This window comes from Plasmopara halstedii (assembly GCF_900000015.1).
Source record: "Plasmopara halstedii genome assembly, contig: Scaffold_1878, whole genome shotgun sequence".
Lineage (NCBI taxonomy): Eukaryota > Oomycota > Peronosporomycetes > Peronosporales > Peronosporaceae > Plasmopara > Plasmopara halstedii.
In genome coordinates, this window is record NW_020188786.1 from 27,116 (window position 1) to 47,887 (window position 20,772).

Genomic DNA, 20,772 nt, shown 5'->3' on the forward strand with positions numbered 1-20,772 from the left:
GCGCTCACCAATCAGAAATATTTTCGCGAACGCCACGCGAACGGTTTATAAGTGTATCGTACAGTAATCTGTATCTGATGTCCTCGTCATGAGGCACCACTGCATTATGATTTCCATGCAAGTCAGTGCCGGAAAAACGCAAGCGTTGGGACTGAATGCAAGCAAACTCTTAGCAACAAAAGATACTCAGTCGCATTCTGGCTCTGTCAACTTTTATTCGACTCAAGGTTCGTGGCATCCCAGCTACGTGAGTTTAGATCCAGATAAAATTTGGTGCACGGAAGCTCGACGATAGTTAAAGTTCAGAAAGTGAAGTGGATCTCCAAGCGTAGTGGTTGCTCAAGAAGCGGTTACTTTTGCGCAGTGTCGAAAGAAGCGCAGCGTGGTTCAAATCTTATTGGGTTGTGTGGGAAAATAAAGGTATCTCGTGTACTTGTACATCACACATTTGACATAATATTAACAAATACAATTAAGAAAATTCACATTGCACTTTGCTGCAATTGTTATTATCTATATGTACCGAAGTATCGGTAAAATTGAACACCTAAAAGGAGAGAGATAATATATGGGAACATTAGATCAATAGACAGCTTTTTATATGAGCTTCTTAACAGTTTATCTTCACTTTTAGTCTGAATAGTATTACTTTTCAATACATTAGTTAGAACTCGTTACAGTCAAGGAAACCTCAATCGATAGCTGGTTAATTAATCTCAGCGGAAAAAGAAAAATTCGTGGACCTTCCACAGTGCATTTGGACATGTCATTGAATAAAACGTCTCTGTTCAGGCAATCAACTTTCGCCATTCGATATGTTCTCACAAACGCACCGAACAATAATTCAGATTTCCGTATTATTCAATTCAAACTCATATCAAAGGATGGGACATGCGGTAATGCATCCTGTGCCACCACGTCTGCGTAGCCAAAGTTTAGATCACTGCTCTTGATCATTGCACTTAATGTGTAGCTCGCCCAGATGGACAACATTAGCAATCCGGGGCTCTCTCGAGACATTCTCGTTCATTACGTCATCAGAAAATTGTTCTACATGACGATTTACCACTAGTCTTAATCATATTAAATTTAGACAAGAACTTGTTCAGAGTCCTTTCAGTTTTCCATTTTTTTGGCTGTGTCTTTGATAAGACCTCACGTGTAATTCTAAGATAGCTAGAATGGCATTCGTTGACAGTTAATTCCCCTGTAAAGACAGCCTTGTCGGCTCCTGTTTGTATAAAATTTACAATATATATGACGATTCACATTTTTGATGCGCCAGTATCTAACAAGAATTTATGGAGCTCCTTCGCCATAAGTCGTCTGGATGGTTGTCAGACTTTTACCTAGATCTTTAGATCTTATTGGTGACAATTTGAGACTTTAATGACAGTTTCCTATCTTTCACCCTAAGCTCCACATAAAGGTAGTAATCACGTGACAGATAAATCTTCATATTCACAATTTTTCAATCCCTTCAATCCTTACAATCTACTCGATCACATCACCTATCGAAATGTGAAATACTTGAAGAGTTACTTAATTAGAGACTGCCATGATCAATACTTGAAGAGTGAATAGATAACATCCTCCTTTCCTGCTCTATTAGCGCATTTTCAATGCTACTATACTAAGAGAGAGCAAGGAAGGCTTTCTATTTTTCTGTTAGTTATTCAGACTCTGGCAAATACATGGAGAGAAGAATGGATCAGCGAAACCGACTGTCATCAACTACCGAGGCAATACATTCCAAGCTTATTTCTTTTTGGCACCGGCCTTAGTCGATGGTTCCTTCTTGTTTACCGATTTGATAACACCGACAGCAACCGTTTGACGCATGTCACGGACAGCGAAACGACCAAGCGGTGGGTACTCGGCGAACGACTCGACAGTCATTGGCTTTGACGGCTCCAAGATAACCATGCAGGCATCTCCCGACTTAACAAATTTAGGGGCAGTTTCAAGAACCTTGCCCGAACGACGGTCCATCTTCTCCGTAATCTCTTTGAACTTGCAAGCAACGTGGGCCGTGTGGCAATCAAGCACAGGCGAGTAACCGTTGCCAATCTGACCAGGGTGGTTCAACACAATGACCTGAGCAGTGAAGTCCTGGGTGCCCTTGGCAGGGTCGTTCTTCGAGTCCGAAGCCACGAAACCACGACGAAGTTCCTTTACTGATACGTTCTTTACGTTGAAACCAACGTTGTCACCAGGCACAGCCTCTGGCAAAGACTCGTGGTGCATTTCAACGGACTTAACTTCAGTAGATAGACCAGTGGGGCCAAATACAGCAACCATACCGGGTTTAATAACTCCGGTCTCGACACGACCGACCGGAACCGTGCCAATACCGCCGATCTTGTAAACGTCCTGAAGAGGCAGACGAAGAGGCTTGTCACTTGGACGCTTGGGTGGGTTCAAGTTGTCAAGGGCCTCGAGAAGGTATGGTCCCTTGTACCATGGCATGTTAGCCGAACGGTCGATCATGTTGTCACCCTCCCATCCAGAAATAGGCACGAAAGGGATCTTGGCGGGCTTGTAGCCAACCTTCTTCAGGTAGGTGGTAACCTCGGCCTTAATTTCCTCGTAACGAGATTGGCCGTACATAACAGAGGAGTCGTCCATCTTGTTAATAGCAACAACCATCTGCTTCACACCAAGGGTGAAAGCAAGCAGAGCGTGCTCACGTGTCTGACCGTCCTTCGAGATACCAGCCTCAAATTCGCCAACACCCGAAGCAACCACAAGAATAGCACAATCGGCCTGGGATGTGCCCGTGATCATGTTCTTGATAAAGTCACGGTGTCCAGGGGCGTCAATGACCGTGAAGAAGTACTTGGGAGATTCGAACTTCCACAGCGCAATGTCGATTGTGATACCACGTTCACGCTCGGCTTTCAAGTTGTCAAGCACCCAAGCATACTTGAACGAACTCTTTCCAAGCTCCTGTGCCTCCTTCTCGAACTTTTCAATGGTACGCTTGTCAATACCACCGCACTTGTAGATCAAATGACCCGTAGTCGTCGACTTGCCGGCATCGACGTGACCGATCACAACCAGCGAAATGTGAGTCTTTTCCTTGCCCATAGTTTAATTACCTTAATAGTAAACACATGAGCAGAAGTCAAGAATATTATAATTTTAAGAATTTTGAGACTGCGAAAAAGTACCGTACCTTCTTCTCAGCAGAATGGATAATGATCGCGAAGGGAGGGAAAGTAGAAGGCTTTTTGGCTGTAAATGGATGGCGCAGAGACGTTTTACGATATTGCCATTCTAGACCGAGGTGCAACAAATTTTCTACCAATGAAAATTAAACGTATTATATTTTTGTCGTGCTTAAAAACCTCGTAAAATTTGAATGGCAAACCCACTGTCTCACACTTTAATTAGCTTTATCTCATTCCTCAAATGATGTTAATGCACGGCAATGAGTTTAAAACTACCGTCGACACACTCGTCGCTATTGTCGCTAAACTTGTACTGAAATATAGGCAACGAGTTACACGAGGAGTCATCGTAAAGATTGAAAGATGGTAAAATGTCCTTCCAATTTACCCAGACGCTAATGTTGGCGTCGATTGTACGATGGCAGTCACGATCGGCACGATAAGCAGCGACTCCCATCAGACTTGAGCAATTAGTATCAATAGCATAATGCTCTACTAGTACAAAGGAGGAGTCGTTATATGTTGCAGCTGCAAATGCGCGTGGATCGTCGGTGCAGTTGCCTGCTGCAAAAATGCCCATGTCCTTGGTTTCATATGAGCAACCACCTTGAGAAGTCATGTTGCTGCAATCGTTTGTAGGCGTAAATACAATCTGATGTGGCACACCAGTACATGAATCCGCGTCGAAGACTTGAACTACAGTCATTTTAGTCGCTGTTGTCACGGTAACAAGTAGAATGCTAGTGCACAAGATGTAGGCACAACCTTGACGAAGCTTCATTATCGAGATCTCTTGAACAATGAATTTACTGAGAGTTGAAAAGAGCACTAGCCGACATTACACTATTCCTGGAGATAGTCATGAACTGCATAAGACTATTTTAGGCTATCGTAGATGTTCATTTCACTAAAGGTTCATGCTCGATTCTTCAGCATCTTGTGACGTTACGATTTAATCAAAAGTGACGAAGTCAGAAACCTACCGAATTAAAATTAGCGATATATCTCCGTACTGATGAAAGGCCACTCGGACGATGGAGAGTTCCAGTGAAAAAGTTGCTCTCAGCGACATCGGCAATAATGATATCGAAGCTATTAAAGACCAGAAAGATTCAAACGATGGTCATGATGCTGGCAATCATGCAGCAAAAGTCAACGAAACTGATTTGTTCAATGAAAGTAAATTCAAAACCTTTGTCAGCATCGATCGAAAAGACCAGCCAGCGTCGACTCTTAAAACTGAATTCGATCAAGTCTTCGAGAAAGGGATCTCACAAGTGCAGCAGAAAGTCAACAGTTATCTACAAATCCAAACGACGCGTTTAGACGAGTGTGAACAGCGACTTGAAAACGCAGTCCAACAAAGTCGAGCATTCGTTAATAGGCATGAGGAAGTATGTCGCGATTTGCGACGACAAGTCGAATGTTTGCATATACAGCTTCAACGAGAACGAGACGATCGAGCAGAGGAACGAACATGGATCACAAAACTCTGGCCTGATAATGTACCGCTACCAACGCTTTTGATCACAAAAGCTGAGATTGAGTTTGTTAAAGACTTGACCGATGAGCAAGAACGCAGATATTATGAGGCGCTGATGACTAAGCGAGTCGAACGTGATCGTGTTCGTCAGTATCTCGAAGAGGCGTTGAACTGGAAGGTTGTGTTTCCACAATCTTTTGAAGAGAACGACACTCAGTTGCCATACTATACAAATACACGCACTGGTGTGAGTGTGTGGGATGCTCCCGTGGCCATCGATTTTCAAGCACCAGCAGGTTGGAATATAACTACTATGGATTGGAAAGAAGACTACAGATTGGAAAATTTCTATCCAGAAGCCCAAAGACGAACGAAACAGCCAGACGGTGAAAACAGTGACGAAGAAAAATCTGAGACCGGTAGGAACGAAGAGAAAGAAGACTGTGACGACGGAATTCTGTTAGATCCCATGCCAGCTCGTGAGCGGTTTGAAGAGGAGTTCAAACGCTACGAATCGTTGAAAATGCAGTTGGAGCAATGTGCTGCCAATCAACGCACGTTTGCAATGGAAGTGCTGACTGCTACGCGTGAATTATTTGCGCAAGAGCAAGAGACTTTAAAAAAAGAAGACGATGAAGTGATTGCTATTGAGCGTCGACGAAAAATAGCTGAGCAAGAGGAGCAGGCGGCAGCAAAAGCTAAAGCTGACGCGCAAGAGCGCAAGGTTCAGCAGGCGAAAGCGATTGCGCCAGTGTACGCTCGAATTACGATTGCAAAGAAGGGCTTGACCTCTGTAGTAGATATGGCAGTCGAGCAAGAACTACTCAAATTTGCGCAGCAGAGACGTCTCGACCGTTTGTATCTCTCTATTCCTTTAACGCGAGATGTGCGTGTTCGCAATCGTCACCAATTTGAGCCCGAATTTGTTCACATGAAGCACATTGAGTCGCGCGTGCTTGAAAGCGAGCATCTCGAGTCTCAATTGCTAGAAAAAAGTGCGTTGCGTCTTGACGACGCTGCTGCGAAAGCTGCTGCAATACAAGAATACTGTCATGAAATTCGAAAGCAGCAACAGAGTGTTGAGGATGAAATCGCCAGATTGGAGGCTACACTCACTTTATATAAAGCCCCAAAGCAGTTGCAACCAAGTCACCTAGAGTTTGAGCGAGCAAGTACTCGAATTTTAAGCGTAGATTCTCTTTCGGACGAGGACAATTGCGTCGACTGTAATGATGATTCAAAGGATTTCATCAATAATAACGTTTCAACCTCTCCTGAAGGAGAAAACTCCTTACCGTCTGGTTTTGTTACTGCATCTAGATCTGCCAACATAAGTCTTGACAGTTCATCATTCGCTGGCAACGACCCCGATGATACTCCTCTGACGAGGGACGAAGCCGAATTGCACGCGTTGAAAGCTTCAACTGATTCTGTATATGCGGAAAAAGCAGAAAGGATTCGAAGCAGTAAACTGCATGAACTATCGGATCGACGTTCGTTCTTGGGCACGTCACTAAAACAACTTGTGAGCGCTTTAGCGCGCTACGAAGACGACTTTGAATTCTTTAATCGATTAAGAGATTCAGAAAAGGCTGCAAATACACAACTATGGGATCTACAAGCCCAGACGCAAGTGGAGCGAGCACGGTTTCTTGTTGAGCGAACAGCACGCGAAGAATCTGTTTTACAAGTGCAAGATCGACTGCATGAACTTCAGCAACGGCTAGAAGATGCTTACGCATTACCGATGCAAGCTCATTATCCTCTTGAACGAATGAGACTCGAAGCTCAATCTGAAAAGCTAGTTGCACTTTTAACAAAACAAAAAAGTGAATTAGAAGCAAAGGTTGCGAAAGAAGAGAAAGCAAAAGCATTGCTCGTGTCTCTCGAATTGAAATCATGTGACATTGTGGATGCAAGACTACGTGAAGAGTCTATATTGGCTAATGAAAAACAGAGTCTTTGGGAGCTTCACGTTACGCTTATGAATGAGTTACAGACAAGTGGGGATACGCTTGATCTGCTGGTTCAGCAGAATGAGACGAAAGAACATTCTTGTTCTATCGATGAAAGTGTGGAATCTTTCACGAAACAGCAGTTTGAAGAGAATGTGCGTGTATACGAGACCAAGCGGCAGTATTTGAAGCAAGTCAGACGATTTCTTCTCATGTGTTATGATCGTGAAAAACGTTGGCGAGCACTTGCTGCGTGTAGTCTAATGAAGCACACGACATCAGATGATTGGATGACAAAGCAGCAGTTGTCGCGTCATGAAGAAGCTTTGTCTTTGATACGTACGCAACATGAAGAACAAGAGCAACATTTACAACTTCAGATCGATGCGTTGAATCAAGCAAAAGTCACTCTGCAAACACAAGTTGACGACTTAAACAGCAGAATTTTTCGTTTACAGTCTAATTATCAAGCTGCAAGCGAGAGTATACGATTGCAAAATCTCGAGGTCATTACAGCCGTTCAACAAGAGACACAAAAGCTGAAGATTCTACTTGAGAACGAAAAGCGAAATTATCGTTTGGAGCGAGAGAAACTGATACGTACGCATGACGTTATTCGAGAAGAACTCGAAATGCGATTACAAGAGCTGGAAAATGTAAATGACAGACAAACTCATTGGCTTACGGCGGTTAAGAGAGAATTGCAAGCTCAACGTGCTGGGAATGAGCAACTGTTAAAAGCATATACATCGCTTGAAAAACGACGTGCTGCTGAAGTCAACGATATGCATTTTCGCATTTCTTCGCAAATCAAAAGGATTCACAATCTTGAAATGTGGAATCTTGCGCTACAACGATCAGCAAAAGACGCTGCAAAGGATTACAGCATATTGCAAGAAGACATTGAACGTCATCAGCAGCGGCATATACAATTGCAACGTGGCTTGCGACTAATCAATTGGCGTCACCGCGTGACAGCACAGAGCATTCTCACAGATGTAAATCTGCTCTTTTCTTTTTTTTCACACGGGATTGAAATTCTTGCTGGAGCCACAGCAGAAAGTAACGATTCTCTCCGTGAAAATGCTGGAATTGAAGTGCTTGCCGCGCTCGCTCAGTTTTCAAAGCGAGAAGAGATACGTGCAATTTGTGCTCATGCACTTGGTCAATTGTCGTGGAATGCTAATGCTACAATGAGGTCAGTGGGGTGGAAGGCAAAAACAGTTTGGTTTCAATGGCTTAAATCGCAATCCAACGCTGTTCTAGACAAATTATCGGCGACGGACACGTCATTTGATGATGTGGCTGAGGAGGAAAGTACCCATTTGAACTGGTTAGCAGATCCTAGTGCACCAACTGATGACATTTCTGGTGAAATTGATCACAATTTGAGTTCAACAGGAGGACGAGGCAAGTTTAAAAGGCTTCTGTTTTCATCAACGTGGCAACATTTTGATGAGAAAGTATCTCCTGATATGAACGTGGCTAATCAACAATATATTGGGCTATCGTCCAATATTCTACGAACCATTTTCGAATTGTGTAGATCATCAGAATTTGATGAACGGGTAAAATGTAGCGCGTTGCACTCCTTTGCTCTTATTGCACGAAGCTCAAACAACACCTCAACCCTTGGACAATTAGATGGAAGCATTTCATTACTCGTAAATCTGTTACAATCCTCACTTGACCAACACAGCCCCCAACTAGTTCGACACGCAGCTCAGGCGCTTGCCAATTTGTCATATCAGAACGCTTTCAATCAGCAACTGATCTTTGCAGAAGGCGGTATCCCCTTACTCTTGTGTCTCTGTGAACGAGCTGTGACCTCGTCGAATGCTCTTGCAGATGTTGATTTGACTCTAGCATGTACTCAAATTCTTTCACACCTTTCTCATGATCACGTACCGTCATGTCAAATGATTGTCGAATCTCGAGGAATCGCAATTCTTACGAAATTATGCACCTCGCCCCAAATTCACGACGCTATTGACGTAGAAATCGATGATTGGATCCAAATGTACGCATCCCAAGTGATTGCCAATACAATTACGTTGCTTGATGACGAAAGGAGCGAGAGCGACCATCGTTCCTTCAGTGTAGCTGACTATATTTTACTAGAAGACAAAGCAATAATATCAGGTGCTTCAAATGAAATCCAGACGCATGAGTACGACAATCAGAAAAAGACAAGATCGAGATCAAATCATGCGGGTGTCACGACATTCGTTTTAATGTGTGCTTCTTGTAATCGCAATGTTGCATTTCATGGGGCAGTTGTCTTGGGTAGTATTGCTCAAACTGATGCGATTCGAGGTGCAATTGGAGCAGCTAGCGGCATTGATGCCCTTTTCTTGCTTACAGCTCGAACAGATGACTTGGCAATAGTGGTACAAGCCACTTGGGCTCTTGCAAATCTTACATGGAATCGTGATAATCAGTATCGTATTGCTCGATACTTTGATCAACTTTATAAGCTCTGCACTCTTCAAGTTGATTCGAAATCCAAATTTCTGGAAGACGCCATTGCAAATGAGGAAGTTGATAAGTTTGTTCTACAGATTCGACAACACGCACTCTGTATCCTGGCCAATTCTTTATTTTACAATGAGGCCAATCGCCGACTTGTTGCATCTCGTACCGATTGGATGCAGTTCCTTGGTCGTACTCTCTTTCAAGATGATAGAATTTTGTTGGAAAACTCTACCAGAGCTTTGTGTTCATTATCGTACAGTGATGCAATTGCTTTACAAATGGGTTCGCCAATCTTCGAAGATCCTTTTGATGTAAATTCAGTCAATGGGCTTGAAGTTTTCATTCGAATCTGTGGATCAGAAAACATCGCAGCTCAACAACATGCTCTTTTTGGTGTCATCAACATGTGCTTACACGACGTTAACAAGACAAAGATGCTTCAAGTTCCTCACGGAATTGACACGCTAGTGACACTAAGCGGTCACACGAATAAAGAGTTGTGTGATCTAGCGCTGGAGGCTCTTGACCTCCTGGCCGACATACGTCAATATAGAGAAGATCAGACGAAATCCTCTAATCAATCTCTCGAATCTGTCGATTTAGAGAAACTCATCGTGTTGCTGTCGGACACAACGAATCCGTCGCTTGTTCCTTTGCTCAGCGACACGATCGCTGACAAAGTATGGACAAATTCAAGTGCTCAGATTCAACTTCAAAATGAACACAGTCTTGAAAAATTGCTTGAAATTTGTACCAGACTTTCGCCTTTAGTTCCAACTGCAGCGTCCGAGATTTTACCTGCTGACGCCGAACATCAAGTGCGAATTTCTTGTCTGTGGGCGCTTCGAAATACAGTAGCCAATAACGTCCGTAATCAAGATTTTGTCGGTGCCTTAAGCGGCGTCCAGCACCTTGTCGGTGTGTTCAATCAGATACATCAGAGTGAAGAAGTGGTTGAGGCGTTGCTAGCTGCACTAGTGTCTTTGGTCACTGGACACGCGAAAAACAGCCAGCAGCTCGTGCGCTTTGGACTTGATATGCTCATTGATCTGGCGGAAGACAACGAAAGTGAGCGACGCAATCAGAACCGAGGCACTTTATTACCTGCTTTAATGTCTCCAGTTCCAGTGAAAGAATCCATTGGGTTGATCCAAAAACCTGTCGAGAAGCAGCTCAAGAATGCTGCTCTCGCACGAGAACTTCTACATTTGATTGCAACATATAATACGCAAAAAGTGGTCAAGAAAGCTTTGGTGCTGTCAAATTCAAAGGCAAGAAAAAGGCAAGAGTCGCAGTCATCATCGACGTTGAAATCTCCTGTACACACACGCAGCAAGATGGCAAGCTAAGTTATCAGCCAAGAGGTTCAAAGTACCAGCACCGTATGTCTCTGTATTGAAATATGCGCATTACGGTATCTAATTGTGCATAGTCGCCAAGTACTCCTTGCACTCCGCCATCTCCTGCTCGCGACGTGCCTTTGACCATCCAAGTAGCTCTCCCATCATGTACACCACACGTGGCATCATCTCCGTGCTCACACTGCTGTCAATAAAAGCCAGACGCATCCGACGTCCTAGAATGTCAGTCGCTTTTTGAGCATATTCTTGTCGGACAGCAAACACCACTTCCGCCTCTAAGTACGGATACTTTGGATGGAGACGACGCGGGTGGTCGCTGTGTTTGCGGTCCAAAAAGCCTTTTTGTTCAATCTCCGCGACTTGCAACGCACGCGTGCCGTAATTACGCATCAAGTGCTCGGCCACATCCTTATCCAAGTTGTAGCTCTCACGCAAAGTGACAGTTATCTTGTCAAACTTCTTGTTGCACACTTCACCAATTCGGTCCGCTCCAATGAGCCCCACGTCCTTTGTCTTGCAAGGTAAAGCCTTGGAACTGATCTCCGGAACCGTCTCGATAAGCTTATCAATAGCGTCTTGAGCCATGCGACGATATGTTGTCCACTTACCCCCAGCAATCGTCACCATGTTAGACTCCGACACCTCGACAATGTGTTCGCGAGAAATCTTAGACGTCGACCCATCCGAATGACGTGGATCCTTAACCAACGGACGAATACCTGACCAGGCCGACTTGACATCGTTGCGAGTCACGCTCTTGGCAAGATACCGATTAGCTTCATCGATTATAAAGTCCACTTCTTCCTTAGTGGGAGAAGGCAGCATTGTAATCTCCGACTGCGAGTCGGTCGTACCAGCTAGTGTTCCATTCTCCCAAGGTAAGAAAAATAAGACACGGCCGTCACTTGTCTTGGGTACGATTAATCCCATTCGAGTTGGACTAAAGTGATCAGGTAGCACGGCGTGTACGCCTGCAGCAGGTACACAAATCTTGTCTTTTTTGGGATCATCCATTTGTCGAATCGTGTCTGTGAATGGACCTGTGGCGTTTACGACAGCATGAGCCTTTATATTCCATTCTTCCCCGGTTAAAGTGTCCTTCACATGAGCGCCACGCACTTTTCCTTCTTCATCCTTCAAAAGATGCATTACTTCAACGTAGTTCGCAACTGTAGCGCCATTTTGCGTAGCAGTGAGCGCAATAGATACGTTCATGCGTGTGTCATTCATCTGGCCATCGTAATACACAATAGCTCCTTTAAGACCTTCTTTACGAAGCATGGGGAACTGAAACATGGCCTCTTCAGCGTTGATGTAGTAGCTACTGGGCACAAAGCGCTTACTTCCAGCCACAATGTCGTAGGCTTTAGCTCCAACCCACATGTATGGCACTTCCCACCACTTATAGATAGGAATCATGATCGGTAGAGGACGATTCATATACGGAGCAGCTGAGAGGAAAAATGAGCGCTCTTCAAGAGCTTCGTTGACCAGCTTATAAGCTGCGTAATCAAGCTTCATGAAAGCTGTTTCAAGGTATCGGATTCCGCCATGAATGAGCTTCGTCGAGCGACCAGACGTACCTGCAGCAAAGTCATGAGCTTCGACAACTGCCGTATTTAGACCGCGTGTTGCCGCGTCCAATGCACAGCCAGATCCTGTGGCACCACCACCGATTACAAGTACGTCAAAATGCTCTTGTTTGAGGCGCTGAAGTTGCACAGCACGTGATGGTGTTTCGTACGGAATGATGGTCGAACCATCATCGCATTTTATTGGCGCTACGAGCCGATGTGGCTCTTTGGCCGACACAATGGAGGATCCTGCGAATCCAGATACGCTAACAACGCCTGCGCTAATGAGCGCTACGCGCTTAGACGCACGACGGAAGGCAAAGGAAGACATGTGATAAGAATGATGGTCACGAGGTTGCTATACGTAAACTGCAAATGCTGCTTGGATGACAGAATTGACAGTACGCCATTGGTGAAAATTGAGACGTGACTTGTTTACGCTCATTAATAAAAATAAAATAATTTTTAACAGCACAAGTATATATATAACAAAAATAAAAAAAATCAATTTCACATGGAATTAGGAAATCTAGCAGCTTAGATTTAGTTTATCGTATTAACGAATAGACAGATGTAGGTAAAGCTAGAGTATGTACGCTATACACACTAGTTATATAACACAGCAGTAGTATGTCCACCATACGGAAGTGTATGGTGGACATACTACTCGGAAGTGTACAATTGATATGATATACACACTAGTAATATAACACAGCAGTAGTATGTCCACCATACGGAAGTGTACACCCGTACACTTGTACGGAAGTGTACACCCGTATGGTGTGTTATATTACTAGTGTGTATAGCGTACGAAGTGGAATGTAACTTCACTAAAGTGGAATGTAACTTCACTAAAGTGGAATGTAAATTTCGTACAATTGTATCATATCAATTGTACGGAAGTGTATGGTGGACATGCTACTGCTGTGTTATATAACTAGTGTGTATAGCGTACATACTCTAGCTTTACCTACATCTGTCTTATTCGAAATTTACATTCCACTTCACTAAAGTGGAATGTAAATTTCGTAGTATAATACAGATAATTGGATTGGGGCCGTGGTGCACGCGGGTTATTCGCTTCACGTCTTTAAATAGATCGTTTATCATTGGACATGTATAATGCTAGTTCAATTCAATCTATGTCTGAGCTTACTTATACATTCTAGTATTCAAACCTAAGTGGAGCGTACGAACCCAATATCATGCGTTGTATACGCTAATCGCTGAATCAATGATTTCTCTGTGTAAGGTGCGCGGTAATTTCGTTGCACTCGGTAGCATTTGCATTCAATCCCAAGACCGAGTCGTCAATGGAATATATCCTCTGCGATGATGGAGCACGAGCTGTTTGACTATCTGACATCGGAGGATTAGACACGCTTCGTAAGTTTAACTCTTTATTATTACGAGTCTTAAGGACACCTGGTGGTCAAAAGGACGAAAGCGGTTATGAAATACTATAGACATTCACCGTCGATGAGAATGCGCTGGTGAGGTGCCTCTTTGTAGGCCTCCACCCTTCTAATGAGAAGGTGCAACCGGCTCCGACCTAGAGGCTGCTGATGTTATGTAACGGGGTTACACGTACCCTGGCAACAGGGGTGTGTATCACACGAGATAGGCATGGTGTGACTGCACCCAAATAAGAATCAAGGTATGTGGCTGGGTAGCCAGTAGTTATGCATGTATTTAGATTTTACTATTTATATTGAGGAAACCCTGTACATTTAAAATTAGGCGGCTTTGCCGCAGATAAAAAGTCAGTTTTAGATTTTAAACAGAAAGTTAATTAGCCTTGGGTTAAGGCAATGATTATTCTTGGAGTAAGCGGATTGCGATCCGCTAAACTCGTACTTGTTCTAGGTATAGAACTAAAGGTCGGTGACCTAAGTTACGGTTCCTCAAAGCGCAAAGCTACGGCAGCCCCGCTGCATGTTAGGTATCAACGTCTTAGCCTTTTGAGTACAGGGATGAAGAAGCATATTTCTCTGTATGAGGAAATTGGGTTGCTGTTAATGCGGAAATGCTCCAGACGGAATCACATTGCGTCGTGCTTCCGGTCTTCAAATTGAGATGCCGTGCATGAGAATGGGCACTAACTTACAGAGTTCCTAGTAAAAGAGGCCTTCATATAAAAATTTGAAATATATATGTCGCAGCTGATTGCTTTGTTTGATCAGGCGTATCGAGTGCGCTCGGGATTCTTGCCTACCCGTTAAGGGAGGCAGGAAGTAGCAGACCATACACAGAAGACCAGAACTTTATCGCGACAATAGTATCAGATCCTGTAACAGTTACCATTTTCATAGAAGGCGTCCAAATTGGTGTCGCTCGAACCGAGATGTCTAGCGTCCACCGTTACTCGTTCAAGAAAGTGGTGGTTGTCTACTGTATTGAATGTGGAGTACAATTCTGTAATGCATGTAAGGGTCGGTTTAAGTACCGCAATGGAATCTTTATTAGTATGCCAAATGTGATGAGCATCAGTCATACTATAGAGGAAAAGAGAGATTTATTGGTTGCCGAGCGGCTCCTAGAATTCCCAGCTGTTTGTTCTTTGGTATCTGCGTCTTGAGATCCCCCTTCTTTCTCGGCTTTGGGGTATGAAGGGTTCAAATAACTTGCAAAATTATCCGTAAAAGCAACACCGGGAATTGTCAAGACCCGGAGAACGCTATATAGGTCTGCTAGTGAGGGGGTGGATTTTACCGAAACCTGTGGAGGTCATGATCAGTGGAATCTTGCTTCAAAAGAAGCGACTCTTCAATAACGAAAGAGCCCGTAGTCCAGAATTGTTGGGTATTCATATAAAAACCCCAGGCTTTGTGAAGTCACGAAAAATTCTGACAGACGGTAAAAGTCGTGCAATAATGTACCATGCATGATTGCTGAAAACAACAGACAGTACGCGAAGGCATCGAAGATGCCAAATACCTCTAAAATAATTGTGCATAATTTGACGGGCTCACTTGTGATACAGTCTAAAGTTATGAATACCTTCAGGTGACTTTTGAGGGGTTTTGGCCGCGTCAAATGCTCTCTGTTCCTGCTATATATTCGAATTATGATCGCATTAATTTCATGGCTGGAGAGCTATTAGCTACCGATCAAATAAAACTAAAAAATTTGGAGGCTATCCTAGTGGAGCTGCGGCGAGCCATTAAGCACCTAGACCAGGGATCACAAGAGCGTTTGGTACGGGCACAAGGATATGATAGCTTCGGCACAGGGCCAAGATTACTAGCCTAAAAAGCGCTAGTGAGGCTGCGAATGCTCAAATCGACTTTACAATTTGGCACTGTCGCGGGGCTACCACAGCCCTTATAACGGTGAAGACCGATCTCGTCGCTGCTGGCCCAAAGTATGCAATATGGTTGAATATTTGTGATGACGAAAAGCACAGTCAAAGAAAGTTTTATGTATTCGACTCTACCTCACAGTGAATTGCAGTCTCATACACTAAAGTGTGAACGGGCTGCGCCGAACAACGTATGTTTCTTCTTTGCGACCTTACAGAAGGTCTCTGTGACAGATAGACTTGTTGACAGGCAAGCATAAATGTGTGGTCAGAGTCTGGCCTCTTCAAGGTGACACTTACCGCATCGTTATCCTTGAAGTGCAAGGTTTGACCGCTTTCCAATTCGGGAACAGGCTCGGTGTGCTTTGCATACGCGTAGGTGGATGGTGGGAACGTTCAAGCCTCATAGAGGCGTTTATTTGAGAAGAACGACGAACATGCGGCTTTTGGTAAGGGTGGAACGATACATCTTGTAAGTCACTTGTACTTCTTTACTTTAAAACACTTCAATTCGTCACAAAATATATCTTCCACGAAAGACACGTCAACGGACGGTATACAAAAGCATTGTCCTTCGGGGCGGGTCTTTGAGCTATGTGCTCAGACAAGTAGTATCATTAATTCGTGATTCGCGCTAGAGCGTAGTCTTCTTGATATAGACTAGGGGCAATATTTTCAGCTAGAAAAAGGGAATTACGTCTCAGTGGATGGGTTACGTACCCTATCATGGTGTGTGTACACATTACACTTCTATTCGGCGGACTTAGAAGGATGATCGACGGTATGCATCTAGTACTGTTGTGCATCACCGCGACCGAATGCTGTAGTTTTATTTTGCTTTTGGCGGGTGCATTGATTGCACTAAAGATTTCAAGCTGACGACTTCCTATACCCTTTTTCTACCAGCGTTGCTGTCCACTAGTTAGATCCCATCTTTGGCCGAAATCTTTGCAGCCAGCAGCCCACACATGCTGCGGACCCCTTTTTTCGTGTCCAGATTTTTATATTGATTAAAAAACCACATGTAATGTGAAATATTTGTACAATTGTGCTGTGCATTTACAGCAATCACAAAATGTGCAAGTGTTAACTACACATGATTACCTATTCTATTCATACTCACTATGATGTGGATCACATTTGGCTCACTTTTTTTTGTCATCTTAAATGACCGCCCCACGAGGAACCACTGCGCCTCAACTTTCCCTGGCGTGCAATTCTGACCGTATTTGCACATAAAATTACTTATGGGCAACAGAAAAAGTAGCCTGACGAGCCACCCGAGCGTGGTTATAGCAATCAACGCGCGCAAAGAGGTTTTCTGGGTGAGGATGCCGATGTGCTCTCCATTTTTATCGGTCCCAGTGACTCTTTGAGTCCCGGCCAACAGCCTTCGCCTTCACTCGGCAATACACGGTCTGGCTGTTCTCACAATTAAAGGCCATAACTGCCCTCATTCTTTTCGCTGCAAAGGTCTCAGACTTCGGGACTTTGACCATCGGTGCTAATCATTTCAACACCCCGATATGAAGCTCAAGACGATGTCTAGCTCGCCACAGACGATCTGGATCTTTCTAACGAAAATTAGTTGACTTCTCTGCAAACGCGAGAATTACGTCAAGTATTACTCAAACCACGCCCTGATAAAAATTCCAAATTGTCAAAAGTCGCTGATCGCAATAGTGCAGAACTCAACACTTCTATGCGTATAGGCCTTCTTCTACCACCCAGAGTTAAACAAGCGCGAATGCGTCGCTCTTCGAACACTTTTGAAGCCCATAGATAGCCATCCCCAGGAGTATGGTATGTGCTTGGATCGGCAGTGCTGAACGCTAAGGATGACTAACTGAGTAAGGACTCGGTTTGCGTACTGAGAGAGAATTACATGCCGTCTCGCCCATTTAGACGCTGCACCATTCAGCTTAAGTAAAGCGAGCGCCTGCCTAGAGCATCGTGTCATGCTGAAATGTGCAACATTCAAAGTACGATGCGGACTTCGAGGTTAAAAGAAATCTCTTCAAGCTCCCTATGCTTACAGCCCCCTTTGTCGCCATAAGACGGCCTTAGCAGCTATGACCAAGTAACGAGCTCATCGCAAGGTCGGTTGCTCTCCATTAGTGATGGCTGCGCTGCAACGGGCGATCCTGCCTCTTCTCCGAGGGGAGATAGTAGGGGAGGGGGCATCTGGACGAAAGCAGTCATGGCAGTCATGGCCCTAAGCAAAACTTGCCAAAGCTGAATGTAAACTGCCATGGGCTATGCGATTGTATGTATCTTATTTTCACCAGATGCTGGTAGCAGCTCTAGCGTATCCATGGATAGCCGGACATTTCACGCAGAAGCAGGCCACATCAAGCCGTGCCAGCGGAGGTCGACCCTTCCGCGGATGGCTCTCGTGAGCTCTATCGGTTTGAACTCTCTTATGTTTCAAGGTAGGCGTCTGAAGCTGAGCTAAGCTGGATCTCGATTTTGCTATTTGAGCTACGTCATCGTGCTACCTGATTTGCGGACTCCCAGCGGTGTAGAATCGCGCAGCTGCTTTTGAGCAGAGGGTAAGGGTAAAACTGGGACGTTGTTTTGCCTGCAACACATCTCTTCACTTTCAATCGGCTCGTAAGAGCGAGTTCGTGGCATGACTTCGGTGGGTTCAAATAAACCACTATATGTGTTATTGTTCTATGTGGAATATTCACAGTATAATTTAATCCCTATCCGTGAACGGGTCGATGTAGCGGGGTCGCAACTTCATCATATTGACCTCAGATGATTGATGGGTGGATAGAATGATTGCATACAATGAAATGTTCTGACCTACAGCATGTTCTTGTGTCTTTCGCCTGCCTCTGATATCAGAGTGTTGCTTTTGTATGTCCTGCTTTCAGCCATAACGTCGAGCACCCTGCGCATGACGCTCAACTCTTCGGGATAAAGGCAACAATTATATAATGGCGCGTAGCAGGTCTGATATTATCAAGTCGATTTTGATTGAAAGCCCATCCCCACTCAGACCAGTGTCTCCTTGCGGTGGTGTCAAAGCCCCCCAAAGGGTCTCAAATCATATATGTAAAATGGGGTCAAGACTGTAGATATGTGTACTGCAAATTCCCAAAGCAAACGCAAAATGTGTAAGCGTTTTGCTCCAGCGCCGTGGTCTATCCGCGCAAGTGCTACAAAAAATCTCATCCAGAACGCGATTTACGCGTTTCGTTTGACTATCTGCGTTCGGAAGATCAGCGATTGATATATCTAATCCGAGCCAACCACATTAAACAATGTTTGCCGTAACTTAGTGGTATGGCGTGTATAATGTCCACAAAAGCGACAATACCGATACTACCCTATGCAACTTCATACTGACATTCATCCAGTTCTCTACCAGAATCGGCTGGCTATCCCAACGTGCTGTCGCAATCGGTGAAAATTATACTCGCTAATACCTTTCTACAAGCGCACATATGATCTTTAACCAGTATACATGTCAGGCCACCAATAAATAGTACTTAATGAGCAGTATGTCTGTTTCATTCAAAGGAGGATCATAAGCCTTGTACAGCTGAGTGTCATGTGAATCACATCCTCAATACAGCAAGCACGGCGGTAACGCAAATCGATGTATGCGTGAAATGGCGCGTTTAAGAAGCGAAATGTTAGTTCTTAAACTCAACGCTTTCAGCAGCGCAACACATGTGGCGCCCTTATCCATACACTGTACATTTCAACTCATCGATTGACGATCGCATACGGCCAAAATTCAAGCAGGTGCATCCTGAGCTTGACAGAGCAAACCTCATTGTTAGTATTAGAGTTTCTTTTCGGCAACTTTAATGTGGCGAGACTAGAACGCGATCCACGTTCTTGTTCATTGGCATCTGCTTAATATAAAGCGCTTAATATTGTAACGGCTCAAACGTCGTGAAATGACCAATCTGAATTTGACGAGCCAAAATATGGGAGCCTACGAGGATTCATTCCACAGCCTTAAATGTCGCTTCTCCCGCCGCACTCCAAGACTGTTTGACAATTTTTTTAAGAAATTGGTGAGGGATCGTGCCATGTCGGCGGAGTTTGCGCTGTTCTTGTGCAAGAGCTGTCCAATCTCAAATGCATATAAAACAGAGACTCTGATCAATGTTTAAAGGTTCTTATCTTTGCGGGCAGATCACGCAAGACTTTCCTTTAGAAATGAGCAACCTAAAATAAATGTGTCGGTGCTAAGCCCACACTTGTCTACAATTGCGAATATATGTTACAGGTGCATCCAGTCAAGGACTGCTCACACGTTTTTTATGTGGTCCTTCACATGTGAACCCTCGTGCTGTGCACAACTTTGCCGGATATATCGTTAGATAAGTTTGTGCACAGTCATAATATAGCTGCAGCGGAGGATGGATCGTGGCTGGTGCATTCAGGCACTCCTAGAGCAACCCGCTCGGATTACTGACCACATTCTGATATCACCGTATTGTATCAGCAGTTGATAATAATCACCATCCACGTTAGGAACACAGAACTAAGTGCAGCCGCCCATGCTATTCTGCTGTAAAACTTCTCTGTATTTGGCATTTTTGTCGAACTCGCTACTGCACTTGGCTTATTTACACTCAGAAGCCGCCACTTGCCGTTAGCCTTCTGACGGAACAAGGGTTACCGAGATCAGATACTGCGTCGCACGGTAATGACGCTCTTTGAGGAACAGTGTAACTTGTTTTGGATGCAAACTCAGATCATATCCCCGGTAGACCACGCGGTAGATTGGCTGCCTCCTCCTTGCGCTTGAAGCTCTGTAAATCCCCTCAATGACAGAGTCATCCAACACATATATTGAGCTTTAATTCCATTCTGATCCATTCGTACCTACCCGATTGCCTCTCCGTCTTGCATCTTGCATCTCCTTGCACGTATCCCCAAGGAAAAGCTCATCCAGCTCATCCAGCTCATGAGAGCTAATACCGGAGGTATTGAGGGAGGACGACAACTCTAGGATTACCTTGATCGCTCCATTCATGAGTATGTAATAAGCGAACTTTCTTGCCATTATCACGTGGAGCTTCACTACTTTGCACGATTAGCCCATCACACGGTAGTGCTGACGCATAAGTACTGTTTTAGCATGACGATGAGACATCTTTTTGTCCTCAAGGCGGGCCTATACCTTCGAACCGCGAATTACAGTTGTCCTTCAATTCACCCGCTCTCGGATGGGATATTGCAACACCTAGTCGCTTTCACACTCCATCGACTCTAACACAGGGGAAACTGCTCAAAGTCGTTCTCTACGGTCCCGGCATGGAAAAAGAAGAGATAAAGATATGTCGTCGCTTTTTCACATCCCCCTAGTTGCCAATCGTACCGATCAACCGAGAGCGAAGGGAACCCAGTAGGCAAAATGCTTTGTACGAAGTATCTGTGGATAGCGTAGAGCTGCCCAGCAGATAAGAAACCTCGCTTCA

At 44.4% G+C, this 20,772-nt stretch overlaps 5 protein-coding genes across 5 annotated transcripts; 2 read left to right on the forward strand and 3 right to left on the reverse strand.

The window, feature by feature from the left end:
• Positions 1–1,758: 1,758 nt before the first annotated feature.
• On the reverse strand, positions 1,759–2,787 carry PHALS_02252 (elongation factor 1-alpha; the record flags this gene model as incomplete). Its single annotated transcript, XM_024716717.1, has 1 exon — positions 1,759–2,787. One exon carries the CDS (start codon positions 2,785–2,787, stop codon positions 1,759–1,761), a length of 1,029 nt encoding a protein of 342 aa, XP_024582288.1.
• A 266-nt stretch (positions 2,788–3,053) lies between these two features.
• PHALS_02253 (uncharacterized protein) lies at positions 3,054–3,954 on the reverse strand (the record flags this gene model as incomplete). Its single annotated transcript, XM_024716718.1, has 3 exons — positions 3,054–3,101; positions 3,179–3,303; positions 3,450–3,954. 3 exons carry the CDS (start codon positions 3,952–3,954, stop codon positions 3,054–3,056), a joined length of 678 nt encoding a protein of 225 aa, XP_024582289.1.
• Positions 3,955–4,207: 253 nt separating this feature from the next.
• On the forward strand, positions 4,208–10,435 carry PHALS_02254 (Armadillo-type fold; the record flags this gene model as incomplete). Its single annotated transcript, XM_024716719.1, has 1 exon — positions 4,208–10,435. One exon carries the CDS (start codon positions 4,208–4,210, stop codon positions 10,433–10,435), a length of 6,228 nt encoding a protein of 2,075 aa, XP_024582290.1.
• Positions 10,436–10,504: 69 nt separating this feature from the next.
• PHALS_02255 (glycerol-3-phosphate dehydrogenase) lies at positions 10,505–12,352 on the reverse strand (the record flags this gene model as incomplete). Its single annotated transcript, XM_024716720.1, has 1 exon — positions 10,505–12,352. The coding sequence occupies one exon, from the start codon at positions 12,350–12,352 to the stop codon at positions 10,505–10,507; it is 1,848 nt and encodes a 615-aa protein (XP_024582291.1).
• Positions 12,353–15,411: 3,059 nt separating this feature from the next.
• On the forward strand, positions 15,412–15,745 carry PHALS_02256 (uncharacterized protein; the record flags this gene model as incomplete). The annotated part of the gene is made up of 3 exons (XM_024716721.1): positions 15,412–15,513; positions 15,595–15,611; positions 15,676–15,745. The coding sequence occupies 3 exons, from the start codon at positions 15,412–15,414 to the stop codon at positions 15,743–15,745; spliced, it is 189 nt and encodes a 62-aa protein (XP_024582292.1).
• Positions 15,746–20,772: the final 5,027 nt, after the last annotated feature.